The following is a 22,345-nucleotide window of genomic DNA, read 5'->3' as shown; positions in this document are numbered from 1 at the left end:
AAGAGTAAATTTCTAAATCTTTTGGACAGTAAAGCTTTCTCACCTGTTCTATAAGAATGTTGTGAGACTGAGTCAACAAATACAATTTTTCTATTTTCGAAAAAGGAGTTTCCTTGAATTTCTCAGCTTTTGTTAAATCATCCAGCAAAAGCATGCTTCTCACCAGGGTTAAATGAGATCGAGGAGAAATAAAGTCATGCCCTTCAAGCAACTGTATTACCTCCTATTAAAATAAAATTATTATGTCTGATAGTACCATTTACAATTCACTGAAATAAGAGCTGGCCATATTGACTGCCATACAAGCAGTAACTAATGGAAATTTAAACTCTCTCCTTTTATTCTAACCAGAATCCTTTGGTAAATATCAATGTGAATGAGACTGCCTTCCTACCTGAAGGCTTTTTATGATGTCTGCCTTTAAATGCTTTTCTTGTAGGCCGATAATTACAGCTTGCATCAAGAATTCAGCCTGTAGCTCCCTGTCACCTGCAGCTTTTGCCTCCACACACACTTCATTGATAAGGCTCACGTAATCTGTTATATCGTTTTCTAAAATAAACAAATGCAGTTACTTAAAATGCACCAAGAAAGGAAGAAACTGTATAAGCATAATATCCTCAAAGTTTATCACAGGAATATTGTATAAAATAGAAGAAAAGGAAGATGCAAAGATGGAAAACAAAACTACATGAAATATTGAAAATAAACATAATTTGAGGGGAAGTACTTTAGAGTATTCAAACGCTGCCAAAGTAATAATGATATTGCATGAAATAGTTTAATTTGGGAGATGGGTAGAGATGGGTAAATAGATAGGTTCACACACAGATAACTATTAACCTCTGCCAGCACTAATATTTGTATGTGCCAGGTTGTAATCTAAGAACCTTAGAAATTTAACCTATTTATCCTGGAAATAATCCTATGAAGTAAGTACCCTATTTCTATTTTACAGAGGAGAAAACTGGGGCATAGGGGGACTAAGTGATTTGGCCAAGATTACACAGCAAGGAAGTGGTGGATAGAGTATTTGAACTCAAGGCAGGGTGGCTCCAGAAACTGCTCTCTGGATCCCTGCACCAGGCTGCCTTCCTAGATGACTCTGAAATCTCGTTGCCTGCAATGCATACATCAGTAACATATATGCCATTTTCAGTGATACAAGGGACTGCTGAAAATTATTATCCTCATTTAATATCTCAATTTTTAAAATTCTGGAAACAGATCAAGCTAAGAAGTTATAAAATGTTAATGTTATAATAAAATACATCCCAATAAAACCTCTGTTACCTAAATAAAATTAAATTTTATGAAAGCTTTGATTGAAGAGAGAGGATATTTGTACCTTTCACGATTCCAATGCCACGAATCTGGGCAACAAATGCAGTCACCAAGGCTAAGCGGCACCTCAACCACAGATGAATGTTGAAATATTCTCGAGAATTTAGGGAAATAGGATCTAAAAAATTGTCGTCTTTACTTTCAGTCGCCTAAACAATATCAAAATGATGATTATCTTTCCACTTAAAAATGTCCAAGTTCTAGCCTAGTGTTAAATATAAGTTAAGGGAAGCATTGATACCATTTAATAGCATTAAATTTTTAATTTTAGAAATTATCCTTTAACATTCTATAAAACATAAAAGATATTTAAAAAACAAGTAAAATCACTATTAACACTGATCCTCATTTAAGTGCTTTCTTTTTCTCTGTGTACCCACCGTTGAAAACTAGATTTACAGTCTGAATTTTTCATTGCAAACTATATCATCAGTTTCCATACCTTCAAAAATTTTGTGACCATCATTTTAAAGGCTGAAAAACAATAATACTGGCTAATTATTGAGTGTGCGAGGGGCTGTGCTACATGCTTTATACATATTATCTCACTTAATCCTCCTGACAAGCCAAAGAGCGGTTATTGTTATTCTCTGTTTTTCAGATTTGAGAAGTGAAGCCTGCTGCTACTGCTGCTAAGTCGCTTCAGTCGTGTCCGACTCTGTGCTACCCCACAGACAGCAGCCCACCAGGCTCCCCCATCCCTGGGATTCTCCAGGCAAGAACACTGGAGTGGGTTGCCATTTCCTTCTCCAATGCATGAAAGTGAAAAGTGAAAGTGAAGTCGCTCAGTCGTGTCCGACTCCTAGCCTAGGGAGGCTAACTATTTGCTTAAACCCCATCATATTCTGGCAGAGGATTCACACTTGTGTCTTTCTGAATTTAGAGCCCACAGTCTTAACTGACTAAGTTATATTGCTAGGTGCTGCTCACATCCCGAACATATTTTATGACTTACTATCCTTCTTGTTTCACTTTACAAAGGAAATGACCAATGGGAGGGAGGTGACAAAGGAACTCTTCCAGAGCTATCAATCTCAGACACTTCATCTAGAACAATGCCTCTTTGTTCCAGGAATTTCCTGCTATGTATCTCTGACAGTTCACCATCTCCAGACAGTCAGCAACATCTGTTATCAAGGAGCTGTGACCTGGACTTGATGGGGGCTAAAGTGACTGACAGGTGAGGTGCAGACGAGGAGAGGGTGAGCTATTCCTGGGACCAGAGTAAGAAGGGAACAGAGAACCAGGGAGAGGATCATGATTAGAATGAGGGGTCTACTACTTAGATTAGATTTACAGAAAAAAATACCTATCTATGTACCTTTATCTTGGCCTACATGCCTGTTACTATCGAAAAGCCAAGTCATGCTTAATCTAAATCAGGGCTTCTCAACCTCAGCATGACTGACATTTTGGGCCAGATACTTGTTGTGGGGGAAGTGTCCTGTGTGTTACAGGATGTTGAACAACATCCCTGGGTTCTACCCAGTAGTTGTCATTAGCACTGCCTCTAGTTAGAACAACCGAAATGTCTCTAGGCACTGCAAATGTCCCCTGGGAGGCAAAATCGCCTCCAACTGACAACCACCACTCTAAGTAAATTTTCAGAATCAGATTGCTTTTTAGCATACATATTGCTTTTAATATAGTAAGAAATGAGTCAATTAGTTTTATTTTGTAAAGACTTAGATAGCAGCAATTTTATTAGTAAAGCTTAAGCTTTATTTTATTCATTTTAAAATGAGCAAGGGTTTAGTGTACTGAATCTTTATATTTTAATCCTAAACAACCCTGTATTATTAAATTACTTGGTCTAATTGAAGTCCATAAAATTTCAAAGAACGTGAGATACCAGTTGCCATATAGATTTGAGAGCTGAAGTGCAGAAGAATCTAATTGTGAGAAATTCAAGATGGGAAACAGCACACGTGTCACACTGGTAATGCTAAAGAAGAAATATAATCGAAAGTGAAATGAAGACCAAGTATTGTGAAACAAGTTCATTTACTGGTGACACCAGATCTAGAAGACTAGAATGATATATCTGGTAGGACTCCAGTCACTATTACATCCAATTCCATAAGTTCCTAAATGAGATTACATAGCTCTTTAAAAAAAATGTTAAGGAACTTGCCCAAGGTATACTGACTAATAAACAGCATCAACATGGGACTTAAACACAGATCTTTTTATTCTGAACTCAATTTTTCAGTACTTTACCCCTTTGTTTCATTTAAATAATGAGACAATGTCCTAGTATGCCAATAATTATTCCATAATAAGTATTATAAGGATAAACATTAAATTCATACATACATAACTTTCTGAAGAGGTGCAATTCTCTGAGTCATCTTCTACTACTTTCTTTTTAAAAAGTTTTGAATCCTGGAGAAGTTTAAGTGTGGAAAATACTATCGCAGCACTAAAACAGAGAATATAATTTAAACATTATTAGTATTACACTTGTGGCATTTGTACCTTATTTCCTAAGTCTCTTCCTCCAAAAAACCCTCCCCATATTGCCACCCCCGCCCCAATTAGGTGCCCTGTCTGTGTGCCCTCGTGTGGTCTTAACCACAAGATGGTACCTAGCACATTATTTAACTGCCTGCAAACCCCTGTATAGTCTCACCTAATTTTATCTTATTCCTTGCTGAAAACCAGCATCTAGTGGCTCAGACACAATAGAAGTTAAAAAATATTTTTAAATGAAAAGTGTGAACAAAAGAATGAATGTTTCCATGATCTAAAACAAAATTTACTCACACATTCATTAATAAAATGAGCACAGATGTATTTTCCATACATCAGAATATGGTTCTCTGGGCTTATTTGATGCCATAAAACTGTGTTGCTTAATGCTATGCACTTGGAAAATCTTAAGGAAAATTTTTGCTCAATCAGTATCTAGCAGTGCCAAGAGGTAAAGGTACTTAATGAAGAAAATAGAAGCCAGGAGAGAGGACTCTTCTCACTTCCTGTTGCCCGGGATGTAAGTTTTTCTTCACTTTAATCCATCCCATCCTCTTTCCCTGTATGATGATATACATATAACTGATGTCACACTTTTTCAAAATATTTTAATAATATATGTCAACAGGCCTTCTCATTGGAAAATCTAGACCAAAACAAAATTCAAATGCAGAATAATCTACCTGACAATGCTTGTTGTTATGCTACTTTATACACAGAAAGATTGGCTGAAAGCCAAATGGACAATATATCCATTTATCTAACTGATCACTTGATATCTCCACTTGAACAGTAAATAACAATCGCATTTAAGAGGTGTTATGAGCTAAACTGTGTTGAGGTCCTAACCCTCTGTGCCTCAGCATGCATTCTGACCTGGAAATAGAGTCTTGACAGAGGTAACCAAGCTAAAATAAGGTCATTGGGGTGGACCCTATGCATGTGCTACATGCTGTGCTAAGTCGCTTCATTGTGTTTGACTTTTTGCGACCCTATGGACTATAGACTGCCAGGCTCCTCTATCTGTGGGATTCCAGGCAAGAATACTGGAGTGGGTTGCCATGCTCTCCTCCAGGGGATCTTCCCCACCCAGGGATTGAACCCGTGTCTCTTACGTCACCTGCATTGGCAGCTGTGTTACCTGGAAACCACTAGTGTTACCTGGAAAGCCCCATTCCAATATAACCAGTGTCCTTACAAATGGGGGGAATTTGGACAGAAAGACAGACATGGACAGAGAAACAGACATGCCCAGAGGGAAGCTGATGTGAAGACACATGGGGAGAAGGCAGCCCATGACTGGAGTGATGCACCTCTCCATCACACACAATGCAGAACACCAAAGATCACTGACAAGCAACAAGAGGTGAGGAAGGGCTCCCTCCAGAGCTGTCAAAAAGAGCGGGGTCCTGCCAACGCCCTGATTTTTGGACAGTCAACCTCCAGAACTGTGAGACTATAAAATCCTGTTGTTTTAAGACACAGTCTTGGGTACTCTGTTATGTTAGCCCTAGGAAACATGTTGTTCAGTCGCCCAGTCATGCCCAACTCTTTGTGACCCCATGGACTGCAGCACGCCAGGCCTCGCTGTCCCTCACCCACCATCTCCCGGGGTTTGTCCAAATCCACATTTGCTGCGTCGGTGATGCTGTCCAGCCATCTCATCCTCTGACGCCCTCTGCTCCTTCTGCCCTTGGGAGGAGGGAATAGCAAACCTGCCCACTGGAGGAGGAAATGGCAAACCACCCCAGAACACATGTCGTGAGAACCTCATGAACTGTATAGAAGGCCTAGGAAACTAGGATGGATTAAAAGCAGAGCCCCTCCACCTCCTTCTCCCTTCCACCTCCCCCACCAAACCTCCTCCTCCTTCTTGTTCTCTACCCCAGATCGAGAGCCCAGTATCACCACTGCTTCCCCTTTGCCTCCCACTCCATGTTCAATCTCAACAAGTTCTGTCGGCTTCACCCTCAAATCTGGATACTATCCAGCAGCTCCTTCCTTCCTTCACTGCTACTGCTAATGCCTCCATCCAAGCCACCAACATCTCCAGGCCAGACAGCTGTGGGAACTTCCTGGCCAGTCTGTCTGATATGGCTCCCGCCCCTGTGGTCCTGGTTCCTACTCTGGTCACATCGATCTCTCTTCAAGATGTAAATCAGATCATGTCATTTCCCCAGTCCTCCTTCCAGAAGCCTCCCTGGCTGTGGCCAGTACACCATCTCCTTTGGGTGAGGCTTCTGGCCAAGAAACCAGCTTCATCAGGGTCCAGGGATACTTCTAAGAAGGTATAGTCTCTGTGTATAGGCCCCCAAGGTATGTACATATGCTCAGATCTTCATTACATTTTAAAGCCTTTTTTTTTTTTTTTTTTGGTATGCATCCACGTGTTGTATTAAAAGATATCCTCTGTCTTGTCTTCCCTCAATCTTGTTTTAAAATGGTAACTGGTATTTACTGTGTTTACCACCTGCCAGGTGCTACGTTAAGTGCTTTCTGTGAATTAATTGACTTAATCCCCACCACAAACCTACAAAGTATGTATTATTATCATCCCTATTTGATAGATGAGTTAATTGAGACCCAGAAATGACTTGCCTAAGGTGACTCATGGAGAAGGAAATGGCAACCCACTCCAGTGTTCTTGCCTGGAGAATCCCAGGGACGGGGGAACCTGGTGGGCTTCCGTCTATGGGGTCGCACAGAGTCGGACACGACTGAAGCGACTTAGCAGCAGCAGCAGCAAGGTGACTCAATGGGCATGAGTTTGAGCAAACTCCAGGAGATAGAAGGGAAGGCTGGCATGCGGTAGTCCAGAGAGTCACACAGGACCGAGCCACTGAACAACAACAAAGGTGACTCGGGTAGAAAGGGGAGGCAGGATCAGAACCCAGGCCACTGGCGCCTGCCGCATTCTCAGATTCATCATTCTTCTATAATGTGGCCTTTTCCTTTTTACAGTTCTAACACATTGCGTTTTGTTTATCCTGGCACAGGGTTACTTGGTCCCACATTTATATTACTATCTAATTATTGTTAACTGTACCTTGCACGATATAAAAGGCCCTCTTTGTTCAGCTTTTTAATGTCTTTTGCCTTCATTCTACTCAGTAAGCTTCATTAAATGGGGTTATCTTAAGGATATTAAATGAGGTACTTAGTCTTTTATATGCTCAAAAATATGTATTGAGCACCTGCTATAGGCCAGAAGCAAATCTAGGGGTTATGGATATAGTACCTGACCTCACGGAGTTGACATTCTATTGAGAGCAGGATGCTCTCAGCAAAGAGGAATGCTCAGCAAACAGACAGTATTCAGTGCATCCTTGCTATAATCCTCCTAGCTGTCATTATTATATAAAGTTGGACAGGGAAAATGCAAGGACTAAATTGATTTTTTTTCTGAGTTGTTAACCAGCATCAAAGCTTTTCAGCCATTACTGAATTTCAAACTCTCAGGATTTTACTCCGTCATTAAACTGGTTTAGATACTTGTATTTTCTAAAATATGGCTTGTGATGATCTAAACTTACTATTTAAAAGAAAATTAAAATCAAACAAGCAAGCAAGAAACAAACAAACAAACAAAAGTATAATGTTTATGGGGTTTGCGTACAGGTACAGAGTCTCCTCTCCCCTACACCCTTCCTCCCTGCAGGCTACATACACATTTCTAATGCACTTTGTTTATTCAGTAGCTTCAGAGTTAGCACAGGATATCAACTAGAGACCTTGGAAGAAGAAAACAGTACTTATCTCACTCTTCTGATCTGAAGGCCTAATTCTGATTTCAAGAGAAATGAGATACAGGGTTTGGAATCTTGCAAACCCCAAAACTTAGTGAATAAAATATAAACGTACTGGTATGTCTTAATCCACGTGGTACTGCTTAGTTGCACAATGGAAAACTTCTAGTTTCTCCTCTGCACTAGGCAGACAGAAAGTGTAAGAGGATTACTGACTATAAACAGTCTGAATCCCAACAGAAGGACATTTCATTCTGACACAAAATTAAAAGGCTCAAATGTTATCCGACTTAGACAATAAAGTAAATACAAAGGAGAACAGAAAGGAACATTTAAAAAAAAAGAAGACAAGATTCTGAAATAGAGAGGCAGCCCTGAAAGGAGTAGAAATACTGTTTGCGTAACTTTGATCCCATTTATTTCTTATTAACATTCATGACAAACATGGTCAGTTTGTTCTCATAAAATCTATGTGGCTCACTCCACCTGTCACCCAAGGGAACGTGCCTTTCAATTTCCTTGACACATAATTTTATTAGAAGAATCATGAAATGTCAAGCTAACCATCATTTGGAAAAGGGACTGTCCAACACTCTCAGCAGTGCCCAAACAGAAGCTCACAGAGGGTGAAGTTCACCTGCAAAAACACATTCATCCTGACAGTAGGCTTTCCCAAGTGACAATGCTGTCACTAACAGCCAGCAGTGGCAAAGTTTTTGCAGGTTTTGTCCCAAGGGCCTGGCTCATGGACTTAAAATTGGTGCGATTCTGCTATACTTGCATATTATTTGCATACATCTATCTGGTTGTCAAATTAAAGTTCTGTTGTGACATTCCTTTCTATGCTATTTTTTAATGTTTAGTTTCTTACTTCATTCTTCTTCACTAAAAAAAAAAAAATCACTCTTATCCTCCACACTAAAAGGGTATATATAAGACATGTAGAGAGCAGGGCAAACAAAGAAAGTAAGAGACAAGAACTATTTTCCACAGTTGCTATTGCTCTCTGAGACACAGTTTGGAAAAAACAGTTCCATTTGCCACCATGGGAAATCATATGTTCATTATTTTCCATATATAGATATACATATATATTCTATATAGTGATAACACACAAAATCATATATATAATACACATTAAGATATATAAATATTTTCTAAATATATATTTACATATTATATATTCAAATCATTTATTTTCTATAGGAAATAATATAGTAAAAGTTCCTTTGTCTTCAAACTTCAGTGGGGAAAATGGTGTATTATTATGCCGTCTCTGGGGCTGCACAGAGTCGGACACGACTGAAGCTACTTAGCAGCAGCAGCAGCACTACTTAGTCGCTCAGTCGTGTCTGACTCTTTGCAATCCTTTGGACTGTAGCCCACCAGGCTCCTCTGTCCATAGAATTTCCCAGGCAAGAATAGTGGGGTGGGTTGCCATTTCTTCCACCAGGGGATCTTAGCACCCCAGGGATCGAAGCCATGTCTCCTGTGTCTCCTGCATTGCAGGCCAATTCTTTACCCTCTGAGCCATGTAAGCCTATTTTAACCAACTACCAGTATAGTTTAAAGATAGTTACAAATGTGACAATACTTTAACCCAGTGGGTCCCAAGTTTTTTTTAATCTCAACACCCATTTACATTCTTAAAAATTATTGAGAACTATCAAAGAGCTCTATCAATATTTACCATATTGGAAATTAAATTGAGTCATGTTTAAATTCATTAACATTTACTAATTCATTTAAAAATAAAAACTCATTAATTTTAATATAAATAATGTATTTTATGGAAAATATATTTTCAAAAACAAAAAATAGTGAGAAAGATGCCACTGTTTTTGCATTCTGCAAATCTCTTTAATATCTGACTTGAAAAGAGAAAATCTGCTGAATAGAAGACTAGTCAGTCTGTTTTGACATAATGTTTGGTTGAAGTACAGAAGACTAGGCCTCACACAGATAGTGACTAGACATGGGAGGAATATTTTAAGAGCCTCTTCGGATAATTGTCAATATTCTTCCTTGATACTATACCAACATGTGACAAATGATATGCTTAGTTGCTCAATCATGTCAGACTCTTTGTGCCCCCATGAATGGTAGCCCGCCAGGCTCCTCTGTTCATGGGGATTTTCCAAGCAAGAATACTGGAGTGCATTGCTGTGCCCTCCTTCAGGGGATCTTCCCAACCCAGGGATCGAAGCCAGGCCTCCCACATTGCAGGCAGATTCTTGTCTGAGCCACCAGGGAAGCCCAACAAATTATAGTTTCTTAAGTTTGTTGTTACGTGAAATGTAATACCATCCACTGATGCGCTTTTCCTACTCAGTTACATGAAAACCTAATGGTCTTTCTTGTTAACCAGGATTTGGGAACATCATATGTGGTCATTTAGAAAACATAAGCTCCCTGAATTATACAGATCCTCTTGATGTTGAAGCATTTCATTATACAATTTTTAAAAAGCAATGCCCATTAATGTCACCACCAGTCTCATCCAAAAAATCTAAGCATTTGAAAACTGTCAAACTCATGATGGCAAATACAAATTTTCCAAAACTCCAGTTTTCTCATGCAAGTTTAGATTTTATCACTGGCAACAAAAACAATTAGTTGTTTTCCTAGAAATGGCATGTTCATTTCACTCATTTTCAACAAAATGCCTGTCAAATACCCAAGTCTGAATAATCATGGTTTTTCAGTTGTTTTTATAAACAAAAATGTTGTTCCATGAGAAAAACAGCTTATCCAGTTCTCAATTCATCCACATGCATTCTCTTCCTCAAGACAGCCATCAGACTATGCTACGCAGTGAAAGTGCTTGAGGTACACTTCCCACTTAATATATACCCACAGATTATTACAAATTTATTTAAGAATAGGTATTTATGAATGTAACAGATTCTACTGCTTCAGCAAAAGCATTCTTAAAGTGAATCTGCCTTTTTTTTTTTTTTTTAATAGCAAGCACACAGCAGTGAAGAACAGAAGGACAACTAGTTCGCTTTGGTGTCACTGCTTTGATTCATGGTGAGCTGATGGAAGTTGCAAATAACAACACACAGAAAAGGCAAAAAAATCTTCATTTTATAAACTATTATACACATAGTTTACTATGTTATAAACTACTATAAAAATAGTTCTAACCTCACAGACCTCCCTGAAAGAGTCTCAGAACAACCAAAGATCTGCAGACCACATTTGAAAATCACTGCCCCAAACAGACTTTATGGATTTTCATCGCTGCTTAGAAACCACAAAAATTTATAAATTCCCCCAAACCTGTACTGTCTCCAACATAAAATCAAATTTAGATGTGGACTCAGAAGAGCCCAGCGAGCTACAGTCTATGAGGTTGCAATTTAGCAATTGAACAACACCAACCATGGAAAAGCCTTCAATCAAGGCAATAGTGAGATGATTGTATGTTACCAATCTAAGTACAAGCAAAGGGGGGGTTCTGCTGAACTGACTTCCCCTTTGTGAAGGCTGCAGGAGTACTTCTCCTGTTTAAAGAGAATGTCCATCTAAAAAAATTAAGTCCCTTTCCAAATTCTGGACCCAATGCATAGAACCTAATGCACAGAATTTCAGTATACTGAGAAAGGAGAGGAAAAAAATTGTTTCCATCTAATTTTATCATTTCTTCTTTTCATTCAATGATATTTTTCAGTTCTAAAATCTCTAGTTTTTTCCCCCTAAATTCACCTATTCCTTTTATAATCTTGTCTCATTCTCATCCATCCTTCACATCTTTGAACAGTTCATTTCTTGGGCTGCAAGTCTGCCATTTATTGTCTGCTCTCTTCTGAGGATGTTTCTTCATTTGGTTTATGATATTTGCCTCTGTGTTAGCTTTACCGGCAGTTATTTTCCATGGGAGTCCTGCATTTCCTAAGTTAATCTCTATGAGACAACTTTGGCTTTGTCTTTGCTCCAGCTTTGTGATGTCAAGGCCAGTTTCAAAGTTAATATCTTAAGGTTTCTGCCTCTCACTCTCAGTGCCAGTTTGGACCCTGCACTTGCCAAAAGCATCCATCTGAGGAACTTATTTGTCTTGGGCTACTCTTTTTCCAACTATACTCAGCGCAGGCAGAAAGCAGGTTCCTGGCTAGTCCCCAGAGACCTTTCTGAAATCCCAACCTAGGGGATAATTTTATTCTGTATTAGAGAAACAGAGAAGACTGCACTGGGATCCTACCCTACTGTGTACAAATTATATCAGAGCATCGAATTCACTCTCTCTACTGGGTCATTTTCATCAGTATATAATACTGATATTATCAGTGTATATCAGTATATAATACTGATATACATTATATAATACATTATTGTTGCTCTTATCTCAAAAAAACTTGTCTTGATCCTACTTCTACCAACTTTACCCTATTCCTCTAACTTCCCTTTACATGAAAATTCCTCAAAAGAATCATCTTTACTTGCTCATTCCAATTTCTCTCCTCCCGTGTTATCATAAAACCACTCTAAACATGCTCTTTCCCCATTACCTTCTAAAATTACTCCTGTCAAAGTACAAAATACTGGTGATGTCCACATTTATAAATCATCCAATTGCCAATTCTATGTTCTCATCTCAATCTACCTGGAGCTCTTGGCACAGCTGATCGCTCTATTCTCCTTGACACACTTTCTTTACGTGGCTCTCCGGATTTCATAATCTCTTGGGTTTTTTTTTTTTTTTTTCTTTTACTAGTCATTTCTTCTCAGTTTCCTTGGCTGGTTCCTCGTTTTCTCCCCAATCTTTTACCACGCCCAACCCTCAGTCCTTGGTCTTTTTCTTTCATTCATCTACTCACACTCCTTAAGGAATCTCATTCTTTATAAAGGCTTTAAGGGACTTCCCTGGTGGTCCAGTAACTAAGATTCTGCTGCATTCCCAATGCAGGGGGCCCAGGTTCAATTCCTGGTCAGGGAACTAGATCCTACATGCCCCATGCCACAGCTAAGACCTGGGGCACCCAAACAAATAAATAAATACATATTTTAAAAAACAGAGGCTTTAAATACTATCTATATTCTAAAGACTCCAAGAATATTTGATATTGCCAATTGTACCTCAAAGGGACATCTCAATCTAAACACATACAAAATGTAACTTTAGATCTTTCCCCTAAATAAGCTGCACCTCTGCAGTCTTCCCCATTTTGGTGAGGGACAATTTCTTTTGTAACTCTTCTCTCTTTCTCACTACTCTACAGCTAATGCATCAGCAGATTCTAACGGTTCTACTTTCAAAATATACCCAGAATCCAATGGCTTATCACCATCCTCAGTGCTACCACCCTTTTCAGAGCCACTAACATCTTTCTTTTTATAACAGCTTCCCCAGCTGATCTCTCTGCTTTCAAACCCTTTCTCTCCTACAATCAATTCTCCACCTAACAACTGGAGTCATCCCTTGGAAGTGAAAATCAGATCATGTCATTCTTCTGCTCAAAACAATATAATGACTCCCTAGTTCTCTCAGAGGAATAGCCAGAATCTTCACCTTGGCCACAAGATCCCTTATGATCTGCCTCTCCCACCAAGTACATCTTTGAGGATCTCTGAAAACTCTCACTTGCTCCATTCTAGCCACAAGAGACCCTGTGCTATCCCTCAAACGTGTATTAGGCATGTTCCCACAGCCTGCAACACTCTGTCTACAAGTATTTGCATGGACAACCCCCGTATTTATTTGTTCAGATGTCACCTCATCATAAAGTCTACCCTGACCACACCAGATTTGGGTTATATGTCAACACTGATGCCAAGCACATCAAGAAGACTACGAAGAGGATGATTACTTCCATAGGGAAACTATCCAGGAAGAGCACAGCAGCCTCCCAAACAGGTTGAAAATGTCTAAAGAGGAAAGAGAAAGGTAACTGACTGGGCTTTATGGTGGTTAACGGGCGGTACTGGGTTAAGGTTTCCCACGTGTGGGTCAGGGTCTGTGTGGTTTAGACTTCCCACCAGCACCAAAGGAGGGGGCAACTAGGCTTTCTTCTCTGCTTGTCTGGGCATGGGGCACGAGAAGGGGGAGTGGGAGCAGTCAGTTAATGAACATCTAAATGGAGTCATTCTCTTTACTACAATAGCACAATTTTAAAAGGATAACCTTCCTCCTCCTCCTGCCTTCAGATATTCTCCGTAACACTTATTTTTGGCCACACTATACAGTTTACCTAACTGTTAGGTTTACAGTTTATCGTCAGCCTGCTTATCTTCTATTAGATTATAAACTCTATGAGGGTAGGATTTTTGTCAATATTGTTATGTACTTTTTGTCTACTGGGATACAGAACTTAGGACTGTGCCTAGCATATTGTAGATGCCCCTAAATTATTTTTTGAATGAATGAATGTTAATATAAGAAATTTGCTCATTATTCAAAACATCTCTATTGAAAGTATACTAATGATAGAGGTGATTATCATAACTGATATGGGAAGCTCTTTAAAGTATATTTCTATATTATTCAATATTAAAAAATCACTGAGAAGTATTTTAACCGTCTATGAGCTTTTGAATACAGAAACTGTATTCTATTCATCTTTGTCTCCTCAGTGTCTAGAACAGAACCCTAGAGCAAGGTACTCAGCAGATGAAAGAAAGTGAAAAGTGATCTAACTTAGGTTTCCCACACTACAGACAGGTGGGAGAAGCCCCCGGTGGCACTAGTGGTAAAGAACACCCCTGCCAATGCAGGAGACGTAAGGGATGTGGTTACAATCCCTGGGTCGGGAAGATCCCCTGGAGAAGCACATGACAACCCACTCTAGTCTTCTTGCCTGGACAGTCCCACGGACAGAGGAGCCTTGCAAGCTACAGTCCATAGGGTTACAAAGAATCAGACACGACTGAAGCGACTTGGCAATGTCAACAGATACTGATCACTATAAATGAATCAATCAATGAACAAATGAAAGGAAAAATCTGACATTAGCAATTGCATCACATTTAAAAAATCTGCCACTTACAACAGTTTATTCAATGATTCAGCACAGCATAGTTCATAGTAACTTTTTAAAAATAGAGTTAATTTTTAATATTGTTATTGGTTGGAAAAAATACTCCACAGGTGTAATTTGTAAAAAGCTATAAGGAATTTAGATTCTGCCTTTTAAAAAATAGATTAAAAAAAAATAAAAAAAATAGATTAATTCTGAAAAGGAGAGATCTGTGAATTTGCTAATGTTTGACATAAAACATCCGAGCTATGTGCTTTAATAAACCAACTCATTTGTTGAGGACTATAGTTTTAAGTGTAGTAACATGTGAAAAAAAAAACCCTGAATCCTAAGTCTGCTCTATTAATCTAGGAATTTTTGAAGCTTACATAAAATTGAGATATATTAAACAAATCAGGGTGAGGAAGAAATCATGTGTGCAGATACTCGCCTGTATGCTGCCCGGTGTCTCTGCAGGGCAATGGCAGCCAGCTGCAGTCTGACCTCCACCACAATCTCCAGTTCGCCAGCAGAACACTGAGAGAGGTCCTTATGGCTTAGATGGTCCATCTCCGACAGAAGGGTGTTGAGTCTGTCTTCAGCTTCTGTCAGTAAAATTGACTAAAGAAAGAATACCACGCAGTTACCCAAGTCCAGACATAATACAAACCATGTCTCATCCTTACTCAGAAAGCATTTTTTACATACTAAAAAGTAACAATGAATGGAAGAGCAAAAAGGAAATCTGAACAAAAGCATCAGAGAAGAGAGCTCAGTGAACAGGAAAAGTTAGCAGAGAATGAAAAGGGCAGTAATGGCAGGAATAAGGTGCAGGACAGTGGCCCTTGACTGCACACACAGCTGATGCCCATACTTGCTTATTCACAGAAGCTGTGTTCTAGAAAGTTCCTGCCAACACTGAGTCAGTGAATGCTGAAGCATTACTCCTAGGGGAAATACAGGGATAGGTTCCTACAAGCCTCTGGTCACACCATTTTTTGTCAGCTGATCAATATGTAATCTTGTTTAATGTGTGTCTATGTTTAAAGACATATAATTGAATATATAATGTAGATTCATTATCCCTGAACTCACAGCCAGGAGCTCTATAATTCATGCCTGACTGAAGCTTGTCTAACATACACATGTTCTCCAAAAGGCTCATCACAGCCTTCTTGAACTTAGGATTACTAGACAGCACTTCAGCTTTATGCTTAGGGGCCATTTCAAATAATGAAATGACAAAACCCCCACAAAAATGTGAAAAGTTTGGCAATAAATACACCATGAAAAGGGATACTTGTTTATAGTATGAGAGTGGAAACAAAAAGTCACCATCGTGTTGTTCAACTTGGCTGAGAATGTGCATGTCAGAAAAATCCAATTCTTCTATGCTCTGTGCAGGTCCCCAAATGACCACCAAAGAGCCAAGGGTTTTGATTTGGAGGTTACAAGTAACTTTTAGCAGATAAGCAAATCAGCAAATACTGAATCTGTAAACAATAAGGATCAACTGTATTTCAAATTAAACTATGCTCATCTAACTTGTAATGTGAAGATAACAAGATTTTAAGGTGGACAATCAGTACTAATTAGAGAAAAAAGAGAAAGAGCCCAACCAAACTTTCAAGGAACAGGTCTCTGAAGACTTCTTTGTATAGGGCAGTAAATATTATATAAGGACTAGGGTAATTTAGTATAATGGTTAAGAACATGATCTGTATTTTATCAATTACATGGCACTAGTGAATTTCTTACTGTCTCAGCCTCAATTTATTCATCGTTCAGCACAATATAGTTCAAAAATGATTAACAGGTACATCACGGAGTTGTGAGAATTAAATATAATGCAAAGTGCCTGTCATGTATAATAGTAAGTACCAAATAAATGGTTCTGTTGTTGTTGCTGTTGTGAATCACTGTTACGATTAGGAGCTGCCAAACAGGGTATGGAGAGCTTAGATCCCATCAAATAATAAATCTTATTTTCCCCACCAACTTACCTGAGTTAAAAGGTCAAAGTCTGACACCACTCAGCATCTGCTTTTTTCATGGGGAGTAGACCCATCTCTGGCCCCAACCCATGCTTGGGAAAGAAAAGCTAACAGATTTCCCAACAGTAAGCACAAACGTGAAGGTTGGCCTGGCCAGGGCCTAAGAGTGGGCATTGTGGTAACTGATTCACTATGATTTGAGAATTTTTTTTTTAAACTTACCTTTAGTGTGCTAAGAGCAAAGTTCTCTTTCAATTTTGTCAGATGACAAAGTGAGCCTCCCTCATCCTTTAAACACATCTCTACAAAACACAACATTTTAGAAGAACTACATATATCTATGGTTAGCTTAAATGTGAATTCTAATTTATAAAACTTATCATTAGTTGGGAAATTTAATGTTTAAAAATCAACCACAATGATAATTAGAAATATATTGCTATATACAATGGTCCTCAAATATCATACTCTATAGAAGACTACGGCTGATTCTTAAAACAAATTGTGTGTGTGTGTGTGTGTGTCAGTCACTCAGTTGTGTCCAACTCTATGACCCCATGGAGTAGCCCACCAGGCTCCTTTGTCCAAGGGATTCTCCAGGCAAGAACACTGGAGAATGTTGCCATTTCCTTCTCCAAGACAATTCTGAAAGGATCTTTCATATGTTTGTTGATGCCATTCAAGTTAATCAACTACTGATACAAAGTAGTGGTTCCTCACCTGTGACCCTATATGGTTCTCAAAGTATTCTGAGACTTCTAGATGTTTATAATATCTCAGTAAGATCTCCTTGGAGGTGTCAGTACTGCTGATCTGCACCAGCCCCTCACTCTAAGACCAGAGAGTGAGACCATTTGGAACAGCACAACCTACACTCCTCAAACATCTTGACATTCCTACCTATGATCCAAAGCCAGCCCTCATTCTGAGCAAGGGAGAACTGAGACAATTTATATCGCAGTCTTTGCCTGCTTTAGTAAGCCTGGCTTCTAGACTACAAAAGGGAGAAAAATGACAAGTCCTATTTGACTAGGAATTAATGCACAAATGACGCACGTAAAGAGGCTAAGTTTGCCACGTGGAACAGGCAGTCCTGAATATCATGGAACTGAACACTCTTGACTTCCTCCCTTCTTCCAACTTCAACCTACCTGGCTCTTCTCCTAAATTAGGAGGCTCTGGAGCTAAGGGTCAGCTGAGGATGGAGGGCCCAGAAGAAAGATCTGGGTTGTGGTCTTCTTCCCTAAGAGAAAGTGTGAGAGAGACAAGGATAGAAGACAAATGCCTGAAGGTTGGTATGGAGAAACCCCGGGAAGAGTCTGACCCACATCTTCCTCTGGCCCTCTCTGCCTCCTGAGCAGCGGTCCCATGTTGTATTAGGCCCCTCCCTCTTGGGGGCTCTAAGTAACAAACTATGTTTTCACTGGCAGTCAGTTCCTGATCTGTTGGCCTTAAGCATTTGTGTGAAAGTGTTAGTCGCTCAGTCATATCCAACTCTGTGATCCCATGGACTGTAACCCGCCAGGCTCCTCTGTCCATAGGATTATCAAGGCAAGAATACTGGAGTGGGTTGCCATTTCCTTCTCCACAGTTGGCCTTACCATACCTGAATAATAATAAAACTTACACTTTAAAACAGAGGTCAATATTATTCTGATACCAAAACTAGACAAAGACATCATAAGAAAAAACTACATAATATATCATATGAATATGGATGCAAAAATCTTTAAGAAAATCCTAGAAAACAATCCAGGAATATATATAAAGATTTTACACCATGACCAGTGGGATTTATCCCAAAAAAGCAAGGATGATTAAACACTCAAAAATCAACCAATACACCCTATTAATAGAATACAAAATAAAAAACATATAATCATCTTAATAGACACAGGAAAAACATTTAATAAAATCCAACACTATATTTAACTTATATGCAGAGTACATCATGCAAAATGCTGGGCTGGATAAAGCACAATCTGGAATCAAGATTGCCAGGAGAAATATCAATAACTTTAGATACACAGATGATACCACCTTTATGGCAGAAAGCGAAGAGAAACTAAAGAGCCACTTGATGAAAGTGAAAGAGGAAAGTGAAAAAGCTGGCTTAAAACTCAACTTTCAAAAACTATGATCGTGGCATCTGGTCCCATCACTTCATGGCAAACAGATGGGTAAACAATGGAAACAGTGACAGACTTATTTTCTTGGGCTCCAAAATCACTCCAGGTGGTGACTGCAGCCATGAAATTAAAAGATGCTTGCTCCTTGGAAGAAAAGCTATGACCAACCTAGACAGCATATTAAAAAGCAGAGACATTGCTGACAAAGCTATGGTTTTTCCAGTAGTCATGTGTGGATGTGAGAATCGGACTATAAAGAAAGCTGAATGCTGAAGAATAGATGCTTTTGAACTGTGGTGTTGGAGAAGATTCTTGAGAGTCCCTTGGACTGCAAGGAGATACAACCAGTCCATACTAAAGGAAATCAGTCCTGAATATTCATTGGAAGTACTAATACTGAAGCTGAAACTCCAATACTTTGGCCACCTGATGAGAAGAACTGACTCATTGGAAAAGACCCTGATGCTGGGAAAGATGGAAGGCAGGAGAAGAAGAGGATGACAGAGGATGAGATGGTTGGATGCCATCACTGACTCGATGGGCGTGAGTTTGAGTAAACTCCAGGAGTTGGTATGCTGGGAAGCCTGGTATGCTGCAGTCTATGGGGTCGCAAAGAGTCGGACACAACTGAGTGACTGAACTGAACTGAACTGAACACCCTTTCATAATAAAATCACTCAACAACTTAGGAACAGAAGAGAAATTCCTCTACCTGATCAAGGACAGTTAATATCATACTTAGTAGTTAAAAAAAAATTATTTTAAGGCAACATTATTACATTTGCAAAATGCTTATATAGTTTTGTATGTATATATGGGCTATAAATTCCATCCATGGATATCTTATCCCATAGAAATATATACTATAATATGGATATGTAGTGCTTCTGCATATCCCTGGATATGGCAGTATCTAGCGATATGCAAATACTCCATATCCTGGAAACAAAATGAACACACAACAAAGGAATGGTTGAATAAATCATGGGATGTTCACAGCATAGAATACCACACAGCCAAGATAGGAGACAAAGCAAAGCAGTTGACTTGGGGTGGCTTAGCAAAGTTTTCTACATAAAAACTGCAAACAGCAGAAAAATTAAAAATACGTCATCTCTTAAGCAAATGACAAATCTGATTTTGTATGTGCACCTGACCGTTGATCAACATAGAGGTTAGGGGCACTGACCCTCCATGCAGCAAAAATCCATGTATAATTTATACTCGGTGCTTGGTATAGACAGTCCTCTATATCCACAGTTTAGCATCTGCAGAGTCAACCAACCACAGATTTGCAGTACTGAAATATTCACTATTGAAAAAATTTAATAAACCAGTGGACCTGCGCAATTCCAACCTGTGTTGTTCCAGGGTCAACTGCACATAATGTAAAAAAAGTAGACATATATGCAGATAAATTGGTGGATATGGCACCTAGACATAAGCACATATGTGTGTCATTAAGTGAACTCAGAGAAAACTATGAAAGAATACCTGCTAGAATGTTTATATGGACTATAGTGGGTAGAGTGGCGAATTGGAAGGGAAAGGAAATAAAAAGAGAAATAAGCAAAAATAAAATAAATCGTTACCTTTCAAGTTTGGAAGATTTGGTTTGCTTTTCTCATTCATAACTCCATGGCCGACTGGTTTCATTGTCTGTTCTGGGACACAATTTATTGTTGCAGCCACATTTATGAAAAAGTATGCTTTAACAACTAAAAACTTATTTAAGAGATGTTGCTGGCTGACTGTAGTCAGAATTACAGGCATGCCTTTATTTATTAAATCATCAAGTGCCTAAAACAATGGAGAAAAAAAAAAGAAAATCAGGAAAAGTAGTAAAATACTGTTCTCAGATATTATTAGCTTCAGTCCTTCTACAGTCCTTATTTGGCACAGGATGAAGGAATGGAGGGCTAGACACGAGGGACTGTAATTGGCAAGTCCATTGAGAGAGACATGATATCACAACAATGCCAGCAGGTCCACAGTGCTACTGCTGTTCCTCACCAGTGGGTGACCTGCCCCACAAGGTCAGCCCTGCCACGCAATGAGAGTGAACCTGGTGCTGGCATCGAGGAGGGGACAAAATAGAGCAACTAAAAAAGCTCACCAGCCAGGCATGTTGGCCGCTCTGCTTTAGCTCAAGTGAATTAGGGCTCACAGGTTGGAAGAGGAGGAAGAGCACGTAGACAAGCAACCCCTTCCCAGCTTAGATTCTGGGTCAATCATGAGAATGCCCAGCTGAGGACTCCCTCAACTTCCTGGCCCCCTCCCTTGCACACAGACACTTCCTTGGCAATTGTTCTAAGTGGTCCCACTTTACATTCCTGACCAAGCCTCAGTGCCACCTGTCGTCATCCTACATTTTCCCAGTCCATTCACTCTTGCTCTCTCCTTAGACAACCACTTCATGCCCTTTTTGTTTCTAAATTCTAACACTTCTTCCCCCATGCCCCTCCCAGCAAATAACCGTGCTTCCTCTACTCAAATGAGCAAATTGAAGCAGTCAGAGTAGTGCCCACAGACCCCGCAGCTCCACCTCCCCACGCACCTGCCTCACTGCCCTGCCTTCCTCCCTGCTCTCTAAGGCCGGTGCCGCTACTTAGGTCATCAGTCCCATCCCCACCAGTCTGATGAGCCATTCTCTCCTACAGTGTAAGTGTTCCCTTTCTGACAAATGCCACATGATATCACTCACACGTGGAATCTAAAATATGACATGAGCAAACTTATCTATAAAACAGGAACAGACTCACAGACACAGTAAACAGAATTGTGTTTGCCAAGGGAAGGAGGGAGGGAAGGGATACACTGAAAATTTGGAGTTAGCATATGTAAGCTATATTATATGTGGAATGGATAAACAACAAGGTCCTATAGCTGTAGAATGCAGAGAACTAAATTCAGTATCCTATGATAAACTGTAATGAGAAAGAATATGAAAAAGAATGTATATATGTGTATAACTCAATCACTTTGCTGTACAGCAGAAATTAATACAACATGGTATATCAACTATACTTAAATTTGTAAAAAATGTTTCCTTTCTACAGAGACATTCTCATCAGTACTCTGTCTTCTCCATTTTAAAAACCGATTAACTCTCTACATTCTGACTTCTCTCTCCATTTACTACCCGAATTTTCTCTTTTGTTTACAACAACAACCTACAAGGTTGTCACTATTCCAATCTCTCTCCTTTCATTTTCTTGTAAACATACTTCATCCTTACATTGAAATCCTCTGTTCAAAGTCATCAATGGCCTACTCTAGGCTAAAGCCATTGTTCAATTCTTAGTTTTCATAGGCAAGAATACTGGAGTGAGTAGCCATTCCCTTCTTCAGGGGATCTTCCTGACCCAAAGGAAGGACCCAAGGAGTCCCTTCCAAACCTGGGACTCCTGCCTTATAGGCGGATTCTTTACCGTCTGAGCCACCAGGGAAGCCTGCTTCATATGCTATGTTATGTTAATCTAAGACACCATTATTTTATATGCCAATTAAACATTCATATGTGCGGGGAGCCGGTGAGGCATTCCACTCGTGACAAAGGTCATGAGGAAGGAGGCTCGGCATACGCAAAGGCGGGATCGAGCCTCAGGAGTCCCCCCGGATATTCTCGAGCATTTTCCCCCCAAAAAACCAGAGTCTGCCTACTTTATTGCTTTGTGCTCTCACCTCTGACTTTACTGGGGGCT

At 39.5% G+C, this 22,345-nt stretch overlaps 1 protein-coding gene across 6 annotated transcripts in view; it reads right to left on the bottom strand.

Annotated features, from left to right (window-relative positions):
* Positions 1–22,345, bottom strand: part of CFAP54 (cilia and flagella associated 54) — a 308,337-nt gene that overhangs the window by 92,337 nt on the left and 193,655 nt on the right. For all 6 annotated transcript variants that reach the window (XM_010836300.1, XM_010836298.1, XM_010836299.1 and 3 more), the window contains 7 exons: positions 20,234–20,441; positions 16,735–16,814; positions 14,970–15,139; positions 3,661–3,766; positions 1,349–1,493; positions 395–552; positions 44–223 (listed from right to left, as the gene is read on the bottom strand). In XM_010836300.1, coding sequence (XP_010834602.1) covers positions 44–223; positions 395–552; positions 1,349–1,493; positions 3,661–3,766; positions 14,970–15,139; positions 16,735–16,814; positions 20,234–20,441 — 1,047 coding nt within the window. The remainder of the gene's footprint in view (positions 1–43; positions 224–394; positions 553–1,348; positions 1,494–3,660; positions 3,767–14,969; positions 15,140–16,734; positions 16,815–20,233; positions 20,442–22,345) is intronic.

This window comes from Bison bison, unplaced genomic scaffold, assembly GCF_000754665.1.
Source record: "Bison bison bison isolate TAMUID 2011002044 unplaced genomic scaffold, Bison_UMD1.0 scf7180017864062, whole genome shotgun sequence".
In the NCBI taxonomy this organism is placed as follows: Eukaryota; Metazoa; Chordata; class Mammalia; order Artiodactyla; family Bovidae; genus Bison; species Bison bison.
This window is presented reverse-complemented; position numbering and strand designations above follow the sequence as displayed.